This window comes from Hemicordylus capensis, chromosome 1 (assembly GCF_027244095.1).
Source record: "Hemicordylus capensis ecotype Gifberg chromosome 1, rHemCap1.1.pri, whole genome shotgun sequence".
Lineage (NCBI taxonomy): Eukaryota > Metazoa > Chordata > Lepidosauria > Squamata > Cordylidae > Hemicordylus > Hemicordylus capensis.
In genome coordinates this window covers 287,708,345-287,733,787 of record NC_069657.1, presented here as the reverse complement: position 1 = coordinate 287,733,787, position 25,443 = coordinate 287,708,345, and the positions used below count along the sequence as shown (strand labels likewise).

General features: G+C 43.0%; 1 protein-coding gene across 8 annotated transcripts in view; it reads left to right on the top strand.

The window, feature by feature from the left end:
- Window positions 1-25,443, top strand: part of SNTG2 (syntrophin gamma 2) — a 489,442-nt gene that overhangs the window by 373,706 nt on the left and 90,293 nt on the right. For all 8 annotated transcript variants that reach the window (XM_053286035.1, XM_053286038.1, XM_053286042.1 and 5 more), the window contains one exon: window positions 3,175-3,291. In XM_053286035.1, the coding sequence (XP_053142010.1) occupies window positions 3,175-3,291 (117 nt within the window). The remainder of the gene's footprint in view (window positions 1-3,174; window positions 3,292-25,443) is intronic.

Genomic DNA, 25,443 nt, shown 5'->3' with positions numbered 1-25,443 from the left:
GCTCACAGGCAAGCACGGTGTCCTCCAGGTGTTTAACCTGCCAAACTACCCCTCCCCTTAAACCGGGTTTGTGGACTGCTAGCTCCGCAAACCCAGTTTTTTTTATCGTGAGTTGCCGCTCCGCACCGCAGCAACTCATGAGGACACCCCTGACCGGGAGGCTGAAAAGCGAGCGCTCTGCAAACCTGGTTTTGGGGGGTGTGAGTAGCCCCTTGGCAGGAGGCCAGAAAGCAGCCTCCTGGCTCGGGGGTCTCTCCAGTGTGCCCTGCGCGCGCCCCCAAACTCCTCAGCCCCTGCCAGCTCCGTCACAGAGCCGGCAGCCATGTGGGTGGCAGATCTGGCTGCCCAGGCAGGTCTGCCTGATCATCTGCAAGGAGAGTGGGCTTAGCCGGCTCTCCCCACAAACCCGGACAAAGCGGGTCTCACTGATCGTGAGACCCACCTCAGATTCAGCCTGTCACTGCATCCAGAGAGTGGTTCAGAACATCCACTACCTCCCTGGAATTGCATGACAAAGAGAGATAGAGTTGCATGTTATCTTCATATGGGGGGGGGGGTGTCATCTGCATACACCCCAAAATCTCCAGACAGCTTCTCCTAGCAGTTTCAAGTATATCTTACACAGGACAGACAAGATGGATCCTTCCATAAATCCAAAGTCAGAGGCTAAGGAGCCAAACAATTGCACCCCTAGTTCTGAAACTTCCTATCCAGATAGGCCTGGAACCAGCACAAAATACTGCCCCTTATTGACATTCATTACATTAATTGGTTATTATTTAGACATTGATAAGGTGTGACTAACATAAGGTTCTGATGACAAATAATTTTTACTCTGTAATTTTGCCTAATTCCTATGGGAAAAGGGCACTTTGATGTTTGCTAGGATCTCATTAAAAAGTTGCTTCAATATTTAATAGTGACTTAACAGCTAATTCTTGCAGACAATGCTCTAATTTGTAGTTGCCTCAAAACTTACAATTTTGTATTAAATATCAAGTTTAAGAAACAACACAGGACAGGAATTGCCTTTATAAAGAAAGATAAAACGTAGGAATATATGAAGCTGCCTTCATATATCAGGCTATTAATAATCAATAATCAGACTGTTAGTTCATCTAGTCCAGTAGTGAGGTCATTCACACAATCAAAAACTGAGTTTGGGAGTTGTGTGTGCTCCCAATTTTTGGTTGTGCAGAAACAAGTTAAGGAGGCGGGTCTCACGATCCGTGAGACCCGCTTTTTGCAAAACTGCAGGGAGAGCAGGCTAAGCCCGCTCTCCCCACAGACGACCGGGCAAGGAGCCCTGGGCCACCTACACGATTGCTGGCTCCTTGACAGAGCTGGCGGGGGCTGGGGGGAGCGGGGGCAGCGCGGCCCCCGGAAGCCCCAGTATGCCCTGCGTAAGCGTGCAGAGCATACTGGGGAGACCCCCAGAGCCAGGAGGCGGCTTTTCACCTCCCCTCTGGGGGTCTACTCATGAGTAGCCGTGGAGCCATGCCACGGCTACTCACGACCAGATAGCCTGGGTTTGCGGAGTGCTCGCTCCGCAAACCCGGGGTATGGGGAGGGCTACAGGAGCGGGTTAACCGCTCGAGAACCACCGGGCTCGCAGCCAAGCCCGGTGGTTCTGATGATCGGCAAAGATCGGACTAGCGGAGGCTAGCCCGATTTTTGCTGATCGTCAGAATAGCCCCAAGAGGAAAACCTGGGTTGAAGTGATTGTGTGGAAGCTGGGTAGCTTTTCCTCCTACCTTGCTTCCACACTGCTACCCATGTTTTCCTTTTACCTTGTTTCAACACAACCGAAAATTGGGAGCACACACAGCTCCCAAACCCTGATAGAACACAGTGAGGATATTCTCATGATCAGCCAAAAGCAGGCTAAGGGAGCCTAGCCCGCTTTTTGGTGAGTGTGAGAACCACCGGGCTTGCAGGCGAGCCCAGTTTCCTCAAAGAGGATAACCCACTGAAGTAGCCCTCACCTAAAATGAGGTTAATGGAGCGAGCGCTCCGTTAACCGCATATTTTTGATTGTGTATTGCTGTGGCGCAGCTTCGTGCCATGACAGCACATGAGACCCCTGCTGGGAGGCTGAAAGCAGGCTCCCAGGCTTGGGGGTCTCTCCAGCATGCCCTGCACACTTGCATGGGGCATCCTGGAACTTCCAGGGGGCACACGGCCCCCGATCCCCGCAGTCCCCGTCAGCTCAGTGATGGAGCCGGCAGTCGTGTTGGTGGCCAATGCAGCCACCCAGGGCTGCTGTCTTGAATGTCTGCAGGGAGAGCAGGCTAAGCTTGCTCTCCCCGCAAACCCCCTTACCGCGAGTCTCATTGATCGTGAGATTCACCTCAGTTTTTGATTGTGTGAATGACCTCATTGTGTTCTCTTACTGGCAGCAGCTCTCTGAGGACTCAGCAGTCTTCCTGAGCTCTGCTATCTGAAATCTCCTAATAGGAGCTGGAAGGATCTCTAGAGCTATGGCCCTTCACATAGCTTATAACAATGGCACTATGTGCATGCTATAAAATTTCATTTTCTGTGCTGCAATTATTTTCAGCAGCTTTTATTCTGAAGGAAAGCAGACAATAACCAGATTTCACGCACAATGCACCGTAGATAACAGGCAAAGTGGAGTTACTCTTTGAACTGCTTGCCTCCTAAGGCAAACCAATGAGGCCCTCTTGCATGTTGCGCTTCCATCCGAGGTCCATTTGGTGTGACATGGGAGATTACCTTTTCCATGGTCCCTGATGCAGGAGGTAGAAAGACTCCTTTGCCTTCTGCCAGTAGTTAAAAACTTCTACTTTTATTTTGCTCAATGGTCCGTGGCTTCTGTTTAACTGAATTATTGATATTTTTAATGCCCCCCCCTTCCACTTGCGATTTGGATTTGATAGCTGCCTTGGGCACCTCCATTTTGTCAAGGAAAAGATGGGATATAATATTTAAATGCAAACATACAATTAGAGAGCTAATGGATCTAACACTAAGGTTACTGTTCTTGATAATAAAATTAGAGAGTAAGGCATTGGTGTATGTAAGACAATAAGATTACTGTTCTGTTCCCTCCGTTATGTAAGTGATGGTCAGCAGAATGATACTTACAGTAATGATATGCATTACTACTTGTAGACGGAGTTAATGTTAATTTTCAAAGGTTTTATTCTGCAGGTGATACATATGGGGTGGGTGAATGAAAGGTTCCAAGGAGCAGACTCACCACAGCTCTATAAATTCAAGTTCCTGGCACTGAAGGGTTCATCATTCTACATTTTCGGCACACCACCGGTAAGCAACTATTTTGTATGTGATTATTATTGAAATGCCTTTTTTCTCAGAACAGAGGAAAGGAGAACCTTCTTATCATATAATGAAGCAAAGTAGAATTTACAAGGAGTTTCATAAAAACTCTTTCAGACTCTTATCTTTCCCTCCCATGCATAAAACTTCAAGATCCAGAAAGCTAGGGTATTGAAAGCTTTAATAATGGCATGTGAAACTTTGTCATTTTTCTGCTTGGTTTTAGGCCCTGGTAGCCTAAAACTAGAATCAAAAGTCCCACCAGTGACATTACATGGCCATTAAGCACATAGTTTTAATCTGTCTCTTGCTACTGCAGAATATTAGAATCTGGAATACAGTGTGGAGGGTTCTGTAGTGATTTTTGAATGAGGAGCAGGACTTTTTACATTTTTCCTCCACAAACTGTTTTGAATCTTGTGGGAGTTTCAAACACAGTTTGTGATACATCACTGGAAGCTAATGTTAGGAACCGTGCTGCATGTAACCCTCACATATACCTAAAAGGCTCTCTTTATCAGAGCTCAAGAATCTATCATGAAAGCAGAATCTCTTGAGAAGCATTTTTTCTTTCGACTGCTATACTGAGAATGCGATCTTTCATCTTTAGTTGTAGCTGTCTCTGACACTTTAGAAGAAGGAAAAATAAAAATCGTCAAATGTTGAGTTGCGAGTTCTCAGTCATAGAGGATCTGACTCAAGACATTTTACTTAATATAAGGCGAAGAAGTATTTAGTTGTAAAAACCTAGTTATATGAAATGGGAAGAATATCTTACTATTTAGCATGTGGAATAATAGTTTATCTTCCTGCTTCCAGTAAAAAGAGAAAACAAAAAACCCAAAATAAAAATAAAACAAAAAATCCCCTGCTAACAAATTTGTCTCACATACAGCCACCCACAAGTTCTGCATTTTTACTCCTGGAGCACCTTCCTTACGAGGCAGGCCTACAACACCTGGGGCTTTTTCATTCTGAGAGAAAAAACACGACTGAGGGGAGACGTGATAGAAGTCTATAAAATCATGCATGGTGTGGAGTCAAGAGAGCGAAATTTTTCTCCCCCTCTCATAACAGTAGAACACTAACATAACACTAGAGGATAGCTGGTCTTGTGGTAGCAAGCATGACTTGTCTCCTTTGCTAAGCAGGGTCTGCCCTGGTTGCATATGAAGGGGAGACTAGAAGTGTGAGCACTGTAAGAGATTCTCCTCAGGGGATGGAGCCGTTCTGGGAAGAGCAGAAGGTTCCAAGTTTCCTCCTTGGCATCTCCAAGATAGAGCTGAGAGAGATTCCTGCATGCAACCTTGGTGAAGCCGCTGCCAGTCTGTGTAGACAATACTGAGCTAGATGGACCAATGGTCTGATTTGGTATATGGCAGCTTCCTATGTTCCTAACCAGGGGTCATCCCATGAAACTGATTGCCAAGAAATTTAGGACTGACAAAAGAAAGTATTTTTTTCACACAGCACATAATTAACCTATGGAATTCTCTGCTGCAAGATGTGGTGACAGCCACCAGCCTGGATAGCTTTAAGAAGGGCTTAGATAAATTCATGGAGGACAGGTCTATCAATGGCTACTAGTCTAGTGGCTGTAGGCCACCTCCTGACAAAGAGGCAAGATGCCTCTAAATACCAGTTGCAGGGGAGCAAGAGCAGGAGAGAGGGCATGCCCTCACCTCTTGCCTGTGGGCCTCCCAGAGGCATCTTGTGAGCCACTGTGTGAAATAGGATGCTGGACTAGATAGGCCTTGGGCCTGATGATCCAGCAGGGCTGGTCTTATGTACCAACATTCTGATTGACCCACATTGCTGTGGGCATCTAAAGGAGCATCAGGAATCTTGCACAAGAGCAAAAACAAGACTTAACATTGTACACCCGCACCTCAGGAGTGCAACTCGAATTGGAAAGAATGTAATACCATTTACCTTCTCTCTTTGTGTCCCGCACAGTGTATGTGTGTGTGTGTGTGTGTGTGTTTGTGTGGTGGGGAGACGGCCTTGTGCTAGACCCTGTGAAGGAGTGGGACATGCTGGGCCATTGTCTGCCCTTGGGCACGTGTGGTTGCATGCCCAATGGGAGACAGGCAGGTTGGCTGCCTCATAAGGCTGGCCCCACCTCCTCTTCATTCTACACCAGAGAGTTGGTTGAAGTTGAGTGGCTTGGTTGGCGAGAAGAGTGAATCTGGCTATTGCCTCTGTTAAATTAATACACCAGAGCACATCTGCATCTGCATATTTTGTTCCTGAACCTTGGCGGCAACAACCTGGGCCTAATTAAGGGCAAAACACAGATTTTGCAGACCATAGCTGATCTCCAATTGTGATGGCTCATTGGCTAGGACTTATGATTTTATGATCTAGCTTAATCCCATGACAGTCTTGGCAGGGTGAAGGGAATCCCAAGTTCATATACAAAGGGTGCAAGAAAGTTAACTGTGAGGTTGGCAAGGTAATCCTTGCCATGGAGGCTGGGGTTATTCCTCACCAACATCAAGCAGAAGGGGACAGAGTAGAGCCAGGAGTTGAACAGAAGGAAACACATGACAGCTTGCTAAATAGGCCAAATGATGGTAAGGGTGATAGCACATACCTACACTAGGTGAGGGACTTGGTGTATAAGTGTCTATATTCCAATGCCAGAAGCCTCCAAGGCAAGATTGGTGAGCTGGAGTACTTGATTGCTAATGAAAACATATAAATAGTGGGTGTAACAGAAACCTGGTGGAATGGTGAAAACCAGTGGGACATGATTATTCCTGGATATACTGTAAACTCTATAGAAGGGACAGGGAGGGGAGGATTGAGGGAGGAGTGGCACTGTATCTCAAAGAAAGGATAGATTCCAACAAGCTAGAAAGGTGGACCAGAGTCCTCCACAGAATTATCACAGGTAACATTACAAGGACTTAAAGGAAATGTATTACTAGGGACTTGCTATTGTCATCCGGATCAAACTGCTGAGAGTGACCTGGAGTTCGAGAACTTGAACCAGGGAGTCACCACATGAAACTGAGGGTCGGGAAATGTAGGACCAACAAGTGGAAGTACTTTTTCACACAGCACATAATTAATCTATGGAATTCCTTACCATGGGATGTGGTGATGGCCACCAACTTGGATGACTTTAAAAGGGGCTTAGACAAATTCATGGAGGACAGGTCTATTAATGGCTAATAGTCTGGTGGCTGTGGGCCACACCCAGCCTCAGAGGCACGATGCCTTTCAGTACTGGTTGTAGAGCAGTAGCAGCAGGAGAGAGGGCATGCACATATCTCTTGCCTGTGGGTTTCCATAAGGCATCTGGTGGGCCACTGTGTGAAGCAGGATGCTGGATTCGATGGGCCTTGTGCCTGATCCAGCAAAGCTGGTCTTATGTTCTTAAGCACCATTATGTAACTTTGCACCAGGCAGACGAGGCACATACCCAAAGAATGAAATGATTTGTTTCTGAGAGGTTTGCACTGGGGCTTGCGTGAGGACATTCAGGACTAGGGAGGAGTGTAGCTAGTGAGTGTGGGATTCAGGTAGGTGATCTTGCTTAATGGTGTTCAACCAGAGCCACCATTTCAGTGAAGTGTGATTTCACCAAACAGCCCCTCAGAGTTTTGTGGCTTGGAGTGGTTGAGAACGAAACCCCTTTAGGGAGTTGCTCAGCTCCCCCACTCAGAGCTTTGGGACTCGAGGGGTGGCAACTTGTGCAATCTTCCCTCAAAACAGTGTGCTGTGTGGTAAGGAGGGAGAAGTCTGATAACTGATGGCAACCTCCAAACCTGTCCAAACCACCTCCAGCAGTGGAAATCAGCTCTCTTTAGCACCGAGTCCTGACGCTACTCTTGAAACCAATGGTTTATAAGGAAGTTTTTATATCACCACTTGTTTAATTGCCCAGGTCTTTTACCAACTCTGTTCAAGATGCTGGTTTAATAAAGCCTTCGTGGCCTGGGAATCCTTAAGGATAATATCTTCCATATTAGGCCAAGTCAGCATATTCTACTGTCCTCTTGTTGTGGAAGATTTAGGCAGCAATAGCCAGGAACTGGATTTTTTCAGTGATAGCCCTTAAATTGCAGAAACACCACTCTGATGAGGCTAGGAGAGCTACCTTTCTAACGTTCGCCCACCCTCCCTTTGGAGAGGTTGTAAAACTTCTCTTTTTCATTTGGCTTTTAACTGAGAAACTGGGGGTTGTTTTTTTTTGTTTTTTTTTTTTTTGCTATTTAAATCTGTAGTGGTTGATCTTATTTTTATTGTGTTGCTTTATCTGCTGTAAACTGCTTTGCCTTGCTAGGAAAGCAGCACCAATATCTTTTAATTATTTAATTATTTAAATTGAACTAATAGTTGGGATTTTGAAATTATGCAATTGCAAACCTAGGAGTGCTGTAAAAGTCTGGTAGAAAAACAGAACATGATGATAATGAGGGAGTGATGGATAGGAGAACACAGTGGTCTGCTGCTGGGCATTTGAGCTAGGGGTGTGCAATTCGGATTTTCGGGTGATTCGGCTTGGACCCGAGCCAAATCACCCCCGTTCTGTTTTGTGCCCGAATCTGGGTCACCCGAATCACCCTTGATTCGGTTCGGATTCAGATTTAATCAGAATCCGAATCGATTCGGGGGGGTAAAATGGGGCCCAGGGGCAAAATTTTGGGGTGGGGTGGTAGTGCCCAATGGGTAGAGTCTACCACCCCAATTTCAGGGGGATTGGGCAAAGTCCTGATTTTTTGTGAATTTTTAAAGTTTTAGTGACTTTGGGGCAGTTTGGGAGCATAGCATGGGATTTGGGCAAAAGGAGTGGGGTGGGGTGGTAGCGCCTAATGAGTGCAGGCTACCACCCCAATTTCAGGGGGATTGGGCTAAGGGCTGATTTTTGGTAAATTTCTGAAAATTTCATGTCTTTGGGGCAGATTGGGGCATATTGGGGCAGAAAGTGGGGGCTGGGGCAGAATAGTGGGGTGGGGTGGTAGTGCCTAATGGGTGCAGGCTACCACCCCAATTTCAGGGGGTTTGGACAAAGGGGTGATTTTTTGAGAATTTTTGAAGTTTTGGTGACTTTGGGGCAGTTTGGGGGCAGAAAGTGGATCTGCCCCAAAAGAGTGGGGTGGGGTGGTAGTGCCTAATGGGTGGAGGCTACCACACAAATTTCAGGGGTATTGGGCAGAGGGCTGATTTTTTGAGAATTTTTGAAGTTTGGGTGTCTTTGGGGCAGATTGGGGGCAGAAAGTGGATCTGCCCCAAAGGAGTGGGGTGGGCTGGTAGATAGTGCCTGATGGCTGGAGGCTACCACCCATCCCCAATTTAAGAGTGATTGGGCAGAGGGGTGAATTATGGTGAATTTATTTGTATGAGGTTTGTCTTCATAAGGTGAAGTGTGCTAAATTGATTACTTCCTCATATTATTCATAGTAAAGGAAAGTGTGAAAAAGTGAAAGTGGGGTCATGAGAGTTGTTTAATTGAAAAAAATCTCATTTGCTATGATAGAATGAGAATTCACACCTCAGAAAAAACTTCTGAGGTGTGAATTCTCATTCTATCATAGCAAATGAGATTTTTTCCAATTAAACAACTCTCATGACCCCACTTTCACTTTTTCACACTTTCCTTTACTATGAATAATATGAGGAAGTAATCAATTTAGCACACTTCACCTTATGAAGACAAACCTCATAAAAATAAATTCACCAAAATTCACCCCCTGCCCAATCACTCTTAAATTGGGGATGGGTGGTAGCCTCCACCCATTAGACACTATCTAGCAGCCCACCCCACTCCTTTGGGGCAGATCCACTTTCTGCCCCCAATCTGCCCCAAAGACACCCAAACTTCAAAAATTCTCAAAAAATCAGCCCTCTGCCCAATCCCCCTGAAATTGGTGTGGTAGCCTCCACCCATTAGGCACTACCACCCCACCCCACTCTTTTGGGGCAGATCCACTTTCTGCCCCCAAACTGCTCCAAAGTCACCAAAACTTCAAAAATTCTCAAAAAATCACCCCTTTGTCCAAACCCCCTGAAATTGGGGTGGTAGCCTGCACCCATTAGGCACTACCAACCCACACCACTATTCTGCCCCAGGCCCCACTTTCTGCCCCAATATGCCCCAATCTGCCCCAGAGACATGAAATTTTCAGAAATTTACCAAAAATCAGCCCTTTGCCCAATCCCCCTGAAATTGGGGTGGTAGCCTGCACCCATTAGGCACTACCACCCCACCCCACTCCTTTTGCCCAGATCCCATGATATGCCCCCGAACTGCCCCAAAGTCACTAAAACTTTTAAAAATCGCCAAAAATCAACCATGAACCGAATCATCCGAATTTTTTTTGCCCGAAATTCGGGTGATTTGGCTCGTGTCCGAAAAAATTCGGGGGACATCGGGGGTGATTCGGTTCGGCCCCGAATCACCCGAAATTGTTCGTTTCGGGCACAGATCGTTCTGTGCCCGAAATTTTTTGCACATCCCTAATTTGAGCTCTTTGTATCCTTTGTCTGAATATTTACAATTGTTATCTTGAAAAGAATGAGGGCTAGAGGGTTTTTCTTTTTAATGACATCTGGATAAAAGGAAAGACTATGCCTTCGAGTTGGTGTCAACTCCTAGTGATCACATTCCATGAGATTTTCTTGGTAGAATACAGGAGGGGTTTACCAGTGCCTCCTCCCACACAGTATGAGATGATGCCTTTCAGCACCTCCCTATATCACTGCTGCCCAATATAGGTGACTACAAATGTATTTACTAGGCACAGTCTCGGAAGCATACGGGTGGGGATTTAAACTAACAGCCTCTTGCACTCTGCTTCCCCGCTACGCCACAGCAAGCAGGAGTATATAGCAAAAGCTGTTTATTAGATAGGTCAGCTTCAACATCCATCTGAACTGCTATCAAAACCAAATGCACGTCATAGGTTTCACATAGAATTCTCTGCAAGTAGGATTGTGGGAAAGATCAGCAACTTTAATTGTAAATCAATGCTGATTGTATGCGATAAAACCCACAATGTATTTATTATATTTTATTCATGTTACATTCAAACACAACAGTGAATCATTAAAAGCCAATCAAAGTTTGTACCTTATGCAAATAATGTACTTTTAAAATCACCTAAATGGAAGCATAAAGGAAAACACTTGTTGGGGGGGGACACATTTGTTTCTTTCCGCTTACAAAGGAACACCTTTTGATTTCTAGCAGGGACAATTTACGAACATCCTTGTAATCTGAAGTGCACCTGTTCAATAAAATTAGGCTTGCCATCTGTTCCCTAGCTCAAGAAACTGCTCCTTATTTAAGAATAAAATTTAGTACCCCAAGTTAGGAACACTATTTTTTCCCTTTGTTGGGAAGGCCACTGCCTGCACTGGGCAGCACACACAGTGACAGGATGGTGGCTTCACATTGCAGGCCTCTAGAAAGCATCTACAGGCCTGTGGGCCAGATGGCAGACTGCACTGTGTAAATACTACAACTCCCATGAAACTTGTTTTTGAGGCCAAAACTTTGCTCTTGGCCCTGCAAGCAGGAGTGGAGGGAGGCTGGCGGTGGCCCGTGTACGGCCACCACCGTGGCTCCCTGGTCCCACCCCCCCACCTCTGAAGTCAGATGCAGGGGGCCGGCTATCCATGCCCCCGCATCTGACATCAGGTGCAGGGGCATTGGGCAGCGTGAGACAAAGCAACTCTCCCTGCCTATAAAGGCAGGGAGAACCATTCCGGCCACACTGCCAACGCAGCACAGGCCAATCTCCCTCCCAAACAGGGCTGTGAGGCCCAGTTTGAGAGGGAGATCAGGCCGCTGTGTTGACAGCGAGGCCAGGAGCGGCTTTCCCTCCCTTTAAAGGCAGGGGTACTTACTCCTGCTACGCTGCCAATGCAGCACGGGCCAATTTCAGTCTCAAACAGGGCCATGTGGTCCCATTTGGGAGCCAAATAATGCCCCCCATGTCTGATGTCAGACTTGGGGGGCGTGTCTGGGACTGTGAGGCATGGCCCCTGGGGGAGGCAGCCTGGGTTCTTTGAACCTGTTCGCCCAATGGTGGCTCCACCCCTGCCTGCAAGAGAGAACTTCTCGTGGGTATGAATTTTGATCTGTCATGTGCTGACTTCCACATGACAATCAAGAATGACAAACCATATCTCTGTGGCATGGAGTAACCAGAAATACTCATGGAAAAGAAGTGGTGCATCCTAAGTTTGAAACGCAATTTTAATTTAACCTGCCAAATGTTCCAGTTGTTTGATAGTTTATTCTTATCCAGCTCTGTTGTTTTCTTCTAATGCTGCATTTCAAAATTATTATTGTTGTTTATTATGGGATAGTATTCAAATTAAGTTACTCATGAAAAGCACCACTGAAATCAATGAGACAAGATAGTCATCACGACTAACTTAAGTCTTGTTAAATTCAGTGGGACTTAGTTATGGCTAACTTTGTCTGGATGCTGCTCAGGAATACTAGAAAAAACTTGCTTTAAAACCCAGTATATAAATATATTAAATGTGATACATGACAGTATATTCTAGTAGAAAAGTACTGATAATGTTCTGACACATGTGATATATCATTTTATTAAGGTCTTACAATGTGTTTCATATTTTGGAGCTCTTCAGGTGGCAAGCCTAAATAAAATGTGTTAAACTACTTTGCCTCTGTATAAACAGGTGTGCTCATAATAAAAATCACCACTGTCAGTACTAATTAGCATTGCTAATGTGAAGAATAGTAAAGAAGAACAAGCTGTTCTTAATTACTTCATAAATGAAATACTCTTTGAAGCTTAACCATATCTGTGTGGCTGAACACATTTATTTGACCTGCTATTACCTGCTATTATATTGCAATAAGAGATGTATGTGTCAGGTGGTATATAAACATGATAAATAAATAAAATAACAAACCTTCAATAATTTAAATTTCAATGTGGGGTTAAAGCTAGAATGCATTGTGAAACACAGCATTTATCTATTTTTATTTATTTATTATTGTTTTATCAGAAATACAAACAAGAGACATAAGAAAAGAAAAAAAGAAAAAATACAATAAAATAATCACAGCAAATACAATGATTCTCATTACAATCTGTATATATCAACCTGAATTCCTTCAACCAACATCTCTCTCCCCTCCTTCTCCTACTCTGAAAAATATATAACTGCAAAAGTAAAAAAAAATTAATAACTATAACAATAGCAAAATTGATGCTCCAACTATATATACACAACAGTCTGCCTTAAATCTCTCTACAAAGAAAAACCAAATCTCAGATGTGGTACCAAACCCTGCAATATATTATACTGAATAAATTGTTCCCATGTCTGAAAGAAAAAGTCTTCAGATTTATTCTTAGTATGTGCAGTAATTTTAGCCATTGATGCATCTTCCCAAAGATTGAGTTTCCAATCATCTAAAGTCAGAATCAGATTTGTTTTCCAACAGGAAGCATAAAGGATTCTTGCCACCATTATCATATATTAAAAAGTTTGGTAGAAACACAGCATTTATTAATGCACTGTTAGCCAATGGATTTTTAAAAAATCAGATAAGTTTACAAAATCATTAGGGTTGTGGGTTTTGTTTTGTTTTCTGTTTTGTTTTTGGCTTGAATCCGAAACACCCCCATTTTGTTCTTCGTTTGAAATCAGCCAATCTGAAACACCTCAATTTTGTTCTTTGTTCGAAATTGCAAAATCCGAATCTGAAACATTTTGGATTTTTAAAAAAGCCCTAGGGCAAAACTAGTAGGTGGGGGTGGTAGTGCCCAATGGGTGGAAGCTACCACCCACATTTCAGAGGAACTGGGCAAAGGGCTGATATTTGGTGATTTTTTAAATTTTAAGATTTTTCCCATAGGGAATAATGGAGGTTTCAGCAAAAGTATAGCTTCACGTTGGGGGGAAAGGGGTGGCCCAGAGCAGAGTTAGGTGGGTGGTAGTGCCCAGTGGGGGTAAGGAAGCTGCCAGAATTATTTCAAAGGAATTGGGCAGAGGGCTGATTTGTAAAGATTTAATGGAGTTTACGCATCTTTAAGGTTCTTCCCCATAGGGAATGATGGAGGTTTCAGCAGCCCCATAACTGCACTTGGGGGGCACCAGGGTGGCCCAGAGCGAGTGGTAGTGTAGAGCACATAGGGTGCCAACCACCCCAATGGGTTGCTAACCCATGGTGTACTGGGTAATGTTGTTTTTGAGATGTTTTGAGTATAGATTCTCTGGTAGCATATGAGAATGGATTCATGGTTTGTTGTTGAAAATCTCATATGCTACCAGAGAATCTACACTCAGAACACCTCAGAAACAACAGTGGGAGGGGGGTGTAGTTGGCACATGGCAGTTGACAGTTGGCACTGTCATGGGGGGAGAACTGGTCTTGTGGTAGCAAGCATGACTTGTCCCCTTAGCTAAGCAGGGTCCACCCTGGTTGCATATGAATGGGAGACTTGACGTGTGAGGACTGTAAGATAGTCCCCTCAGGGGATGGAGCTGCTCTGAGAAGAGCAGAAGGTTTCAAGTTCCCTCCCTGGCTTCTCCAGATAGGGCTGAGAGACATTCCTACCTGCAACCTTGGAGAAGCTGCTGCCAGTCTGTGAAGACAATACTAAGCTAGATAGACCAATGGTCTGACTCAGTATATGGCAGCTTCCTATGTTCCTGTATTCCATTGTACCCAAAATGGAAATTTTCCATTTTCCATTTCAGGACCCGAAATTTTGACCCCCCTGCTTTGCAGGTGGGGGTGGGAAATTAGTGGCATCCCATGTTCCAACTACCCCCCAACCCACAAGCAATTGGGTACTCAGTTTATATTTCAGGAATTTTTAGATTCTTCATTATGAGGAAAGGTTATTAGACACCAAAGTGCCTAAACACTTGAAAACAATCCTAGAACATAAACAGAGTAGTACCCCACTGCCTTGCGGGTGGGAGTGGGGTGTAGTTGGCACATGGCAGTTGACAGTTGGCACTGTCAAAAATACAGTCAAAATGAATAGAAGAAAGTGTGTAATGAATCCTCATAGGGATTCATTGAGGGAAAGTTATTATACACCAAAGAATCCAAACACTTGAAAAATAGTGACCACACATTTTGCTCCATAACTTCACTTCTACGAGGGCTGGAGCTTAGCTTTTTTTAAAATTGAAAGCTGGGAATCTTGGGGAATTATGAGGAGGGATCCGAATCTCAAATAGATTCGAATCAAATCAGGCACAATTAAATTTGTACCTGAATCTAGCCAATGGACCACAGGGGTGATTTGTTTTGTCTCCGAATCACCCAAAGCAGCTAGATTCAGGTACAAACCGATTTGTACTCAAATCAATTTGCACATCCCTACCCTACATAGCACCAATCAGAGCTGGAACTGAGTCAGTGGAGTGCCATCTGCATGCACGAATAAGCAGCCCCCACTGGGAGGCTTCAAGGCTATGTAACTATGGAGTGCCTGAACCAGGCAAATGGAGCTATTCCCAGAAGAGGACAGACTGATATGCTGAACCCTGCCCCTCTGGTTGGTTTTGGATTCACACAAAAACAGTGTAACCCCAAGTCACAGAAGGAAAGGTCCCTATGCTGCAGACACTGATCTCTAGGAGAGCGTCCACTGCAAGGAAAGACCTCTGCCAGTCTAAAGGCCCCAAAGAAGGACACAATTACTGCAGCCTGAAAAAGGACCAACTCCCAAGAGGACAACACACCCAACAGTGACTTGAGCAGCTGAGGAGTAATTGGCCACCTCTCATCAGGGACCGAGGGGGCATTCTCGGGCCCATCCCTCCAGCACACACCTGATCCTGAAATCACTGGTATAGTCCTGCATCCCCTACACCTAAAAATTCTTCCTTCAAGGAGCTCAGGACTAGGCCCCTCCCCTGCCATGTTATCCTCACAACAATACTGTGAAATAGGTGGATAGAGAATGGCTGGTCCAATGTCACCCAATAAGCTTCATGGCTAAGTGGGGATTTGAACCTGGGCCTTGGTCCTAATTAGCCAGTCTATTGGTATATTTTCACTATTGGAAGATATATATTTGAGAAAAAACTCAGGAACACCAGCATCTTTTGGCATTGACCTTGTTAACTTCTGCATTTATTTAAAAGTCAAGACTGCAGATAGAACAATTTCTTCACAGATATAATCTGTTATGTGTATAACCCACAAGCCTGGGCCTTCGAAAAAACATGAATCACATAGGGCCCTTTCTCACGACTGAGTGAGGGGGCTTGAGGGCAGGCAGTGGGGAAGGCAGCAGAAGCTCACCTTCCCCACAGATCATCATCCTGTTGTTGCTGGGCACGCAAATCACATGTCCAGATGATCCACTGCTGCCCCTGGCAATGTGGAAGTGTGAGGGCTGGGATGTGTCGTCCCAACCCCTGGATTCCCACAATGCACTGTGCAAGTGCATAGTGGGGTTACCCCGGTGACGGCCAGGAGCCTGCTCCTATGTCAGTGCCGGCTGGAAGCAGCTGACATAGGAGCAAGTTAAGATTGATTGATTTGATTTTGATTGATTGATTTCTATACCGCCCTTCCAAAAATGGCTCGGGGCGGTTACACAGAGGAAAAATAAATAAATAAATAAGATGGATCCCTGTCCCCAAAGGGCTCACAATCTAAAAAGAAACATAAGACACCAGCAACAGTCACTGGAGGTACTGTGCTGTGGGTGGATAGGGTCAGTGTTAGCGCCCTTAAACTTGGCTAACCGGCAGACCCCCTAGGCGAGTTTGTCACCAAGACACCACTGGGAGCCACACACCTCCTGGAGATTCTCACAGGCAGCCAAGCATGGGCTTGGCTGCCTTAGCCCATTCTTGGCTGCTCATGAGACTAGCCTCACTGTGTGGCTCTCCTGCTTTTTATAAATCTTCTTCTGAATGTCGTGGTGCTTGGCTACCTTTTGAAAAAGCATTAGATCAGTATCCCTGTGTGTAAGGGGAAAAGCTAAATTAGTTATATTAATAAGAGGAAAGGCTATATATTAATTATTAATTAATAACCTAACAAAACACCCTACCTAGGAATCCCATGCTTCTGCCCAGTTTAATAAGGGGCTAGTAGTGCGGGAGTGAGGCTTCAAAATTCAGTTCTGAAACCTGAGGGATTTAACAGCACACATCACCTATTTGGGAGGGTGAAAGGAGATCGGGAGAGAGAGGGGAAGGAGCAACCAAACTGCAAAATCTAGATGCTCTTGCAACACAAGTTCTGTGAGGCACTAGCAATCCTTAAAAAAAAAAAAATTCCCTTTACAGGGTAAGGGTAGTATTGCAAGCTCTGAAGAATGTGGCAATATTATTATTATTATATCTTATTTACACAGTCAGACAGGTGTTATTGACTGGTTTGTTTTATCCAGACATCGAGTCCTTCCCAAGGACCTGGGATGGCTGAATCTTATTGTCAATGTTGTTGCTGTTGTTATAGATATCGTCGCAGAATACAGGCTGTTCCCAGTAAAGCTGCTTTTTGTAACTGGCTGATGGTGATTTCTGTGGCCCCTATGGTGTTGAGGTGCTCTTCAAGGTCTTTTGGAACTGCACCCAGGGCGCCAATTACCACTGGTATTATTTTGGTCTTTTTCTGCCACAGCCTTTCAATTTCAATTTGTAGATCTTTGTATTTGGTGATTTTTTCTATTTCTTTTTCTTCTATTCTGCTATCCCCTGGTATTGCTATGTCGATTATTTTGACTTGTTTTTCTTTCTTCTCAACTACAGTTATATCTGGTGTATTGCGTGGCAGATGTTTGTCTGTTTGTAGTCGGAAGTCCCATAATATTTTTACATCTTCATTTTCTACAACTTTTTCAATGTTATGGTCCCACCAATCTTTGGCTACAGGTAGCTTGTATTTTTTGCAGATGTTCCAGTGTATCATCCCTGCTACCTTGTCATGCCTTTGTTTGTAGTCAGTCTGTGTGATCTTTTTACAACAGCTGATTAGGTGGTCCACTGTTTCATCTGCTTCTTTACAAAGGCGGCACTTGCTGTTTGTTGTGGATTTTTCGTCTTTGGCTCTTATTGCATTTGTTCTTACCGTAGTGCCTGTTCTTGTGCAGCCAGTATTAAACCCTCTGTTTCTTTCTTCAATTTGCCATTCTTAAGCCATTGCCAGGTCTTGGTGATGTCTGATTTTCCAGTTATATTGTGCAAATATTGACCATGCAGGGGCTTATTTCTCCATTTTTCTGCTCGGTTCTTGACTTGTTCTTTCTTGTAGACCTGCTTTGTTTCATTGGTGTTGAATAGTTTCGCATTATTGACCACTTGAAGTGCATCTTCTTCACTGTCCTTGATATATTCTTCAAGGCCTCTTTTCTCCTCCTCTACTGTTTGATGGACTTGCAGCATTACTCTTCCACCTGAGCTGTGAGGGAGGTATAGCCTATCAACATCACTGCGGGGGTGCAGAGCATGATTGATGGTCATTATTTTCCTGGTCTTACGATCTAGAGTCTTTAGCTCTGCTTGGGTCCAGTCTATTATTCCTGCAGTGTATCTGATAACAGGTATAGCCCAGGTGTTTATGGCTTGTATGGTGTTCCCGCCATTGAGTTTGGATTTTTAAGATTTTTCTAACTCTCCGGATGTATTCACTTCCAATCTTTCTTTTAACTTCAGTGTGTGCAATGTTATCAGCCTGGAGAATGCCCAAGTATTTGTAAGGTTCTTTCTCTTCCAGGTTCTTGATGTTGCTTCCATTGGGCAGTCCTATTCCTTCTGTTTTTCTTATTTTCCCTCTGTTCATTATTAATGCAGCACACTTGTCTAGTCCAAACTCCATTGCTATATCGCTACTGAATATACGGACAGTGTTTAGCAGTGATTCGATTTCTGACTGGGACTTTCCATACAACTTCAGATCGTCCATGTACAGCAGAAGGTTGATTTTACATGATGTTTTAGATGTTTGGTATCCGAGGCCTGCTTTGTTTAGTATTTGTGAAAGTGAGGTCATGGCAATTACAAACAACAGAGGGGATAGTGAGTCCCCTTGGAAAATGCCTCTTCTAATGCTAACCTGTCCAAGTGTCTCGCCATTGATTGTTAACTGTGTACTCCACATGCTCATTGCTTTTTTAAATAAATATCTGAATGTTTTTGCTGACACCAGTTGTTTCTAAACATTTTAGTATCCATGTGTGAGGCAATGAATCGAAGGCTTTTTTGTAATCAATCCATGCAACACTTAGATTGGTTTTTCTTCTCTTGCAATTTTCTAAAATCATTTTGTCAATCAGCAGCTGGTCTTTTGTGCCTCTGGTGTTCGGGCAATTTCCTTTCTGTTCAACTGGAAGCTGTTAGTTAATAAGTGTTGCATCACTTCATCTGCTATTATTCCAGTTAATAATTTGAACATGGTTGGCAGGCAGGTGATCGGTCTATAATTACTTGGAACTGCACCTTTTGCTGGGTCTTTCATGATGAGATGAGTTTTCCCAGTTGTTAGCCATTGTTCAATATCACCGCCTTTCATAATGTGATTGAACTGTTTTGATAGTTGTTTATGAAGGCTTGTTAGGTGTTTAAGCCAAAAGCCATGCAGTTCATCGTCGCCTGGCGCAGTCCAATTTTTAATTTTCTTTGCTCTTTCACTTATTAATTCTGGTGTTATTATTAGATCTTGCATTTGTTGGTTACATTTTTTGACCTCTTTCATCCAGCCTGCTTTTTTATTATAATCTATTGGATTTTCTCATAATTCCCGCCAGAATTGCACTGTTTCGTCTTTATTTGTTGTTTCTATGTTTCTTGCAGTTTCTCCTTTAAGAATAATAATAATAATAATTCGAATGTAAGACTTACAAGACTATAAAAACCTGTCCCTAGATGCAGCCCAATTTCTAAGTAATGTGACAGAGTCAGCCTTTCCCTTTCAATTGTTAAAACCAGTAAAGGGTCTTTGGTGTCTTTCAAAATATAGAGAATGAGCTCAGAGCAAAGGAAGGGGGAAAGTGGATACTAGCATTGCATCCACACAGACCACAATATTCAGTAAAGAGAAGAGAAGATTAAATGTTAGATGATGCCCAACACATTCATCCCCACTATGAGGATGGGGATGGGGAAGGGGAATATCAGGACATGCGTGGGGAAGCTGAACATATGAATAAGAAATTTGGAGATAACTGCCACTTTAGAGAATGTTTCCACAACCAGTCTTATTGAATGACCTTGAATGCTACTGGTCTCTACAAGACCATTGTTTCTTTTCCATCTTACATTCTCAGTTTTATTCATGATTTCATAAATCTCAATCATGTCCCTCCAGCTTCTTTTATGAACTAAAATTCAGTAATTCACACATTCAGAATTACAGTCGACAACATGTGGATTCACCCTAGATTTACCGACTGGCATTACAGTTAGTAATTGGGTACATTTCACTCAACTTGATTCATATTTGGTTTAGTATTTATGGGCTTTCTTAAAGGATGCTTGAAAAAGGTTTTTCTGTTTTCTGAGTTTTCTCTTGGCTTTTACCATTGATACAATCTTAGGTTTTGCTTTCACTTTTGTTAATGTCAAAAGTTTCCTCCAAAAATTGTTACTACCTCCATTTTCTGAATAACCTAAAAATCCATCTATTTTTCATTATTATTATCATTATTACATTTATATCCCACTCTTCCTCCAAGGAGCCCAGAGCAGTGTACTACATACTTGAGTTTCTCTTTCACAACAACCCTGTGAAGTAGTCTAGGCTGAGAGAGAAGTGACTGGCCCAGAGTCACCCAGCTAGTATCATGGCTGAATAGGGATTTGAACTCGGGTCTCCCTGGTCCTAGTCCAGCACTCTAACCACTACACCACACTGGATCCAAACTGTGGACCCTTTTTACAGCTCAGACAAAGCTTTGCTGTGCAAAAGTCCCAGTGACCAATTTTTGAGACTCATTGAAATTCTGTAGGCTCAGGGTTACCAAACGCTGAAGGGCAGTTAAAAACATGTGTAGAAACTTCTTTATACTGTAGTTTGAGCTAAAGAAGAAGGTCTGGGGAAAATGATACTTGTTTCATGATATATCTGATAATTACAAGCTGGATAAATATGTATTCTTAACCAGGTAATTACATTGGTGACATATTAGTATACTTGATTCTTTTAAAGAAAACAAAAACACCCCTTTGCCTAATTCCTAAGAATAAATTTGGCTTTTTAAAAACAGCAGCAAACAATTGAGTGAATATTTTCAGTCAGCTTTCTGACTTCAAAAAATCCTTAGCTTTTCTGGCTGGCTCCATTCAATTTGTACCCTGTCAAACTTAAGGTTTTTTTGTTCCAGTGTGCAAATTGGCACTTGCGTCTGCCTATGTGTTGCCCAACATCCAGTTTAGAAGTCTTTTTGAAGCTCTTCAAGGTCTGCTTGGAATTTTACTATGCTGCATAATTTGACATTGTCATCATATTACCCCCCCCCCTTTCCTGCCTTTTGATGAATTACAGATCCCCTAGAGGAGGATCTCAAGACCAAAGGTTTATATGCAAATTATTAAGCAGGATGCAAGCATGATGTTCCTACATAGTGCGTTTCACTGGGATATGTCTCCAGGCAAAGTACAAAGTGCTGGTTATTACCTTTCAAGCAGTGAATGGCTTAGGTCTGGGCTACCTGAGAGAGCACCTTTCTCTGCAAGATCCCTACCACTCATTAAGATCATCACAAAGGGTCTGCCTTGGGTGCCACCGCTTCATCTGGTGGCAACCTGGGATCAGGCTTTCTCAGTTGTCACCCCCGGATTGAGGAACATGCTTCCTGTGGATACAAGAGGACTATCTTCCTTGGAGGCCTTCAGGAGAGCCTTAAAGACCCATCGTTTAAGCCTGGCTTTTAATGGTATCTAGTTTTAGTTTTAGTTTTAATCAGGTTTTAATTTTTTTAATAGTTTTATTATCTGTTTTTATTTTAATGTAAACTGCTCTGAGCTTCTTTAGGAAGGGCGGTATTTTAAAATTGCTTAAATAATTAAATATTAATAACTAATGACAGCTTTCCCCTCTACATACAGGGATACTGATCTCCACTTTGAATGACTCTCAAATGCATTTAGCATTCCTGAGCGCGTAACAGAGCATTCAGATGATTTCAGTTCCACAATTAGTAAGTTAGTACCTTTTAAGAGTTTGGGTTTTTTTAAAGGACATTGAATAATGCATTTTAAAGAGATGCACAGTGGTTCCGGTCATACTTTTGATAATCTAATATCTATTGGCACGTGACACAAGAGCAGCCACTCACCAACAGCTAGTTATACCCACCAGTAATGAAAGCTATGGCTTGACCTCTCTGCATTTCTTTCATAGTCTATAACCACCAGTCCAGCTATAAGAGCAATATCCTGTTGAACACAATTACACACCATGTAGCTTTGTCCTCAGCAAAATGATAACCTTTAAATCAGTGAGCAGTATCAGACTAATTAACTGCATGTTGGAGTGTTGTCTGCACACAGCAATTGTTGCTAAACCCTTCTTCACTCTGCTGCTGCTCCTGATGTCCCCCACCCCATGCAAAATGTGTTAAAGGCTGGGGTACCCTGGGACATATATCAGGGACAGCAGAAAGAAGGGGGGACTCAGAAAAAAAATGCTGTTCATGTGAGTATTCCAAGGCATAAGCAGTGGCTGACATGATGTGCAGTGTTATGACACTGCTGTACACTATATCAGGGCTGCTGTGGACTCATAAGGCAGCCTGGTTATGCAATCAGTTCTATTGCAGTTATTCCCATAGCCATAAATGGGAGTAACTGTGGTAGAGTTGACTGCATAGTCTCCTCCCTTGCAGTGTCAGGGCTCCCACAGCAGTCCTGATACCATGTGCAGCATCAACAAGACACTGCATCATGTCAGCCAGTGTTAGTCTAGATGCTGCTCAGTGGTTTTCAAACTCAGTGAAAAGATCCCTAGCTGTGAACATGTTTCCCTAAAAGACAGCTTGCCTCCCAGCACAATCTTTCTCTGTAATGCGCAGACACAGAGTTCTAGAGAGCACCTTCAGTTTATTTGAGGCAATGGTGCGGTCCAGTTGGCCTGTTGAGTCCCAAGCATGAGCAGCCTGTGCGCACCTCACTCTTCTACAATGCACAGAGGTTCCATAGCAAACAAGTTGATGTGGGAAAAGTTCAGAAAACCATTTAGCTGGAAGGGGCCTTGTGGGCCATTTCGCCCAGTCACTTGCTGGATGCAGGAAATCCAGCGCTAAAGTAACCTGAACAGATGATTTCCACCCTCTGCTTGAAGCACATGTCCTGTCACTCCACCCCCAGTTAACTGGTTCTGTTGTTGAGCTGCTCCGCTTTCTCCTAATTTCAGTCAAAATCTACTTTCCTGAAATTTACGTTCATTAGATCTAGTCCTGAAAGACAGAATTTGGAAAACTGTTGTTTTAAAATGTGCAAAATCTTATAGTTATATATTTTTTTCATCTTCTCCATGACAATGCTCAGGAACACTAAGAGGCGGGTAGTCTTCATATCGCATATATCTGGAGAATTCATATACCCTCTGACTTCTGTGCATTTCCTTCTGTGCATTGTTAATTCACTCATTAACAAGAACTGTGATTAAAAGTTAATTTGGTAGAACTAAACTAGTTTTTCTCCAATTAAAACAAAGACCAAACAATTGTCAACTCTTACATGCAATTACATTAAAAATGCCTTAGCTTTCGAAAACAAATTCAAATAAATAAGTGTCCTTTAATGCCCCCATATCTTGTTTAAAATACTAAAATGAATATGAAAGGAAATATTAAGGCAATACATTGTATATCTCAAAATGAACTTCTGTCATGCATCTTAATTATGGCTTTCAAACTTGTTTGAGTAGAGGGCCTTTGATAGAATTTAAACTATTCATCTACACAAGTCTGAAGAGAGACTACTTAATTGATCCTAATTTTACAAGGCTATAAGAACAAGAAGAAAAAAATGAACTGTAACGTTTTCCTGGCATTATCTTGAGAGTATTTACTTCACTGCTGTCTTTCTATATGAAATTATGGTATTTAAAGTGAATCATGGGGCTGGTTTGCGTAGGCATGTTTATCAGTTGGTTTTAGTTATAATTTATTGTTTTATTTACTGAGTTTGTACTCTGCTTAGTAGCCTATTAGGCTTCCCTAACAGCTCACAAGGAACATTAAAACATTCTGTAAAATAAAATGCCCCCAAAGAGAAACCCATGACTATCAAGATAAAACATAAAACAACTAAAACCAGCAGTAAGACATTAAAATGTAACTCCAGTGGAATGGGTGCAATATGTGGGATGATGTGTAAGACATCAGAAATCTAACATCACTGATAAGACTTTCATATCAGCCATACAGAGCTATCCAACTGAATCCATTTGTTCACACATTCATCTGCCAGTCATTCTCTAAATAATCAAATGCACGTGTAACCTGATCTATAGATGCATAGGCTGCAACCCTACCCACACTTGCATGGAAGAAAATCCCCTTGAACACAGTGGGATTTACTTCTGATTAAATATGTTGGCTGACATCCTAATGGTGTGCTTGTGCAACAAGCAAAGTTGCACTAGAGCAAAGAAGAAAATGGCATAGCTGTGCAAAGGCATGGATATTTTCCAACGAGATTTCTTGCACAGAAGTTCCCCTCAGGTCATATGAGCTGTGCCACAGATTGTCTATCTGTTGCACAAGCCTAAACAGGCTTGTGCAAAGGCAGCACTAGTCTGGAACACAAGCTCCAGACTTAGTGCAAGTAGTTAGTGCAGCAGCCTTGCAGTCCTCCTTTATACTACTTTATATACTGCTTTCACACACAAGTTCACAAAGGAAAAAGGATAGGGTTCCAGTCTAAGAAGAACATCTGAAAGAAGAAGATCTGAAAGAAAGAAACACAAAGAAGACACCAGCAACAGCCACTGGTTGCTATGATGGGATAAGTAGGGACCATTGCTATCTCCCTACTAAATATTCAATAAACTAAAATCCTTCAGCTTAAGATGAGAGTTAAAATGCTTTATATTTTCACTTGTGCTTTAAAAAGCATGGAGATTGCAAGTTAAAGTGCAAGTTAAGGCGCAAGTGAAGGTGCCATATAAGCTGCAGGTTCTGGCTTCAGAACCCCCAGCCCGCTCTCCCCGCACTAACCCTCCCAGCGCTTCACACTAATCATGCAAAGCACCTCACAGTGTAATTGCTCTAGATTATTCATGCAGATGACTCAGTCCACACATTACATTGCTCCTTGTGAAAAGACAAATGCTCAAGCCACTTCATATGCTACTGTTTCTACCTACACAGCTTTTCAATTGACTCAGCCTTACATGCAGTCCACTCAGCCTACATTTCTATTCTATTTTATGATTATTTTAAGTTACAGGTTTGTATAAAACAATTGTTAATTAACTTAGATTAACCAGAATAAAAATTTTAGATGAAGCAGAAACAGAAATGTGAAATACTGTACAATGAGAAGCATATCCTGGAAACATATCACTATTTTGTTATCTCACGCTTTCAAATCCAGTGCTCTAAAACTATCTTCTTAAACTGATATTCTTATCATTCACTTTTACTAATTGTAACATTTCTATTTTTACTCTGTACAAGAAGCCAAAATCATTTGTGTAATGTTACTGTATTCCTCGTAATCCTGAATTGTTGGCCAATAAACAAATGTTTATCATTTTAATTGGTATACAGGTGGACCTCGATATTCGCAGGGGTTCCATTCTGGGCTGCAGCCACAGATATGGAAATCACGAATATCGAGTAACTGATCCTATGGGAGCGCAGGGGTTAAGTTCCAGGTCGGTTGAAAATCAGCCAAAAATGGCTACAAATAAACTGAATTTTGCAGGGGTGTGTGTGTTGGGGGAGAGCTGCTTACTTTGCTCTGCTGCTCCCCTTGAGGCATACTGTGCCCGAAAATCAGTGTTTTATCCCTATTTTTTTTTACAAAGACGGGAGCCATTTTGTGGCTCCATCGAAGAAAATGGCAGCTGGAAATGACCTCTTCAGTCATTTCTGGCCACCTCCAAACCACAGATACATGAGGTTGCCATGTCTCCCCCCGCCGGGTATGTCAAAGTCAGGTGTCCGACTGCGGATCCGTGAATCTGTGGATATGGAATCTGTGGATAACAAAGTC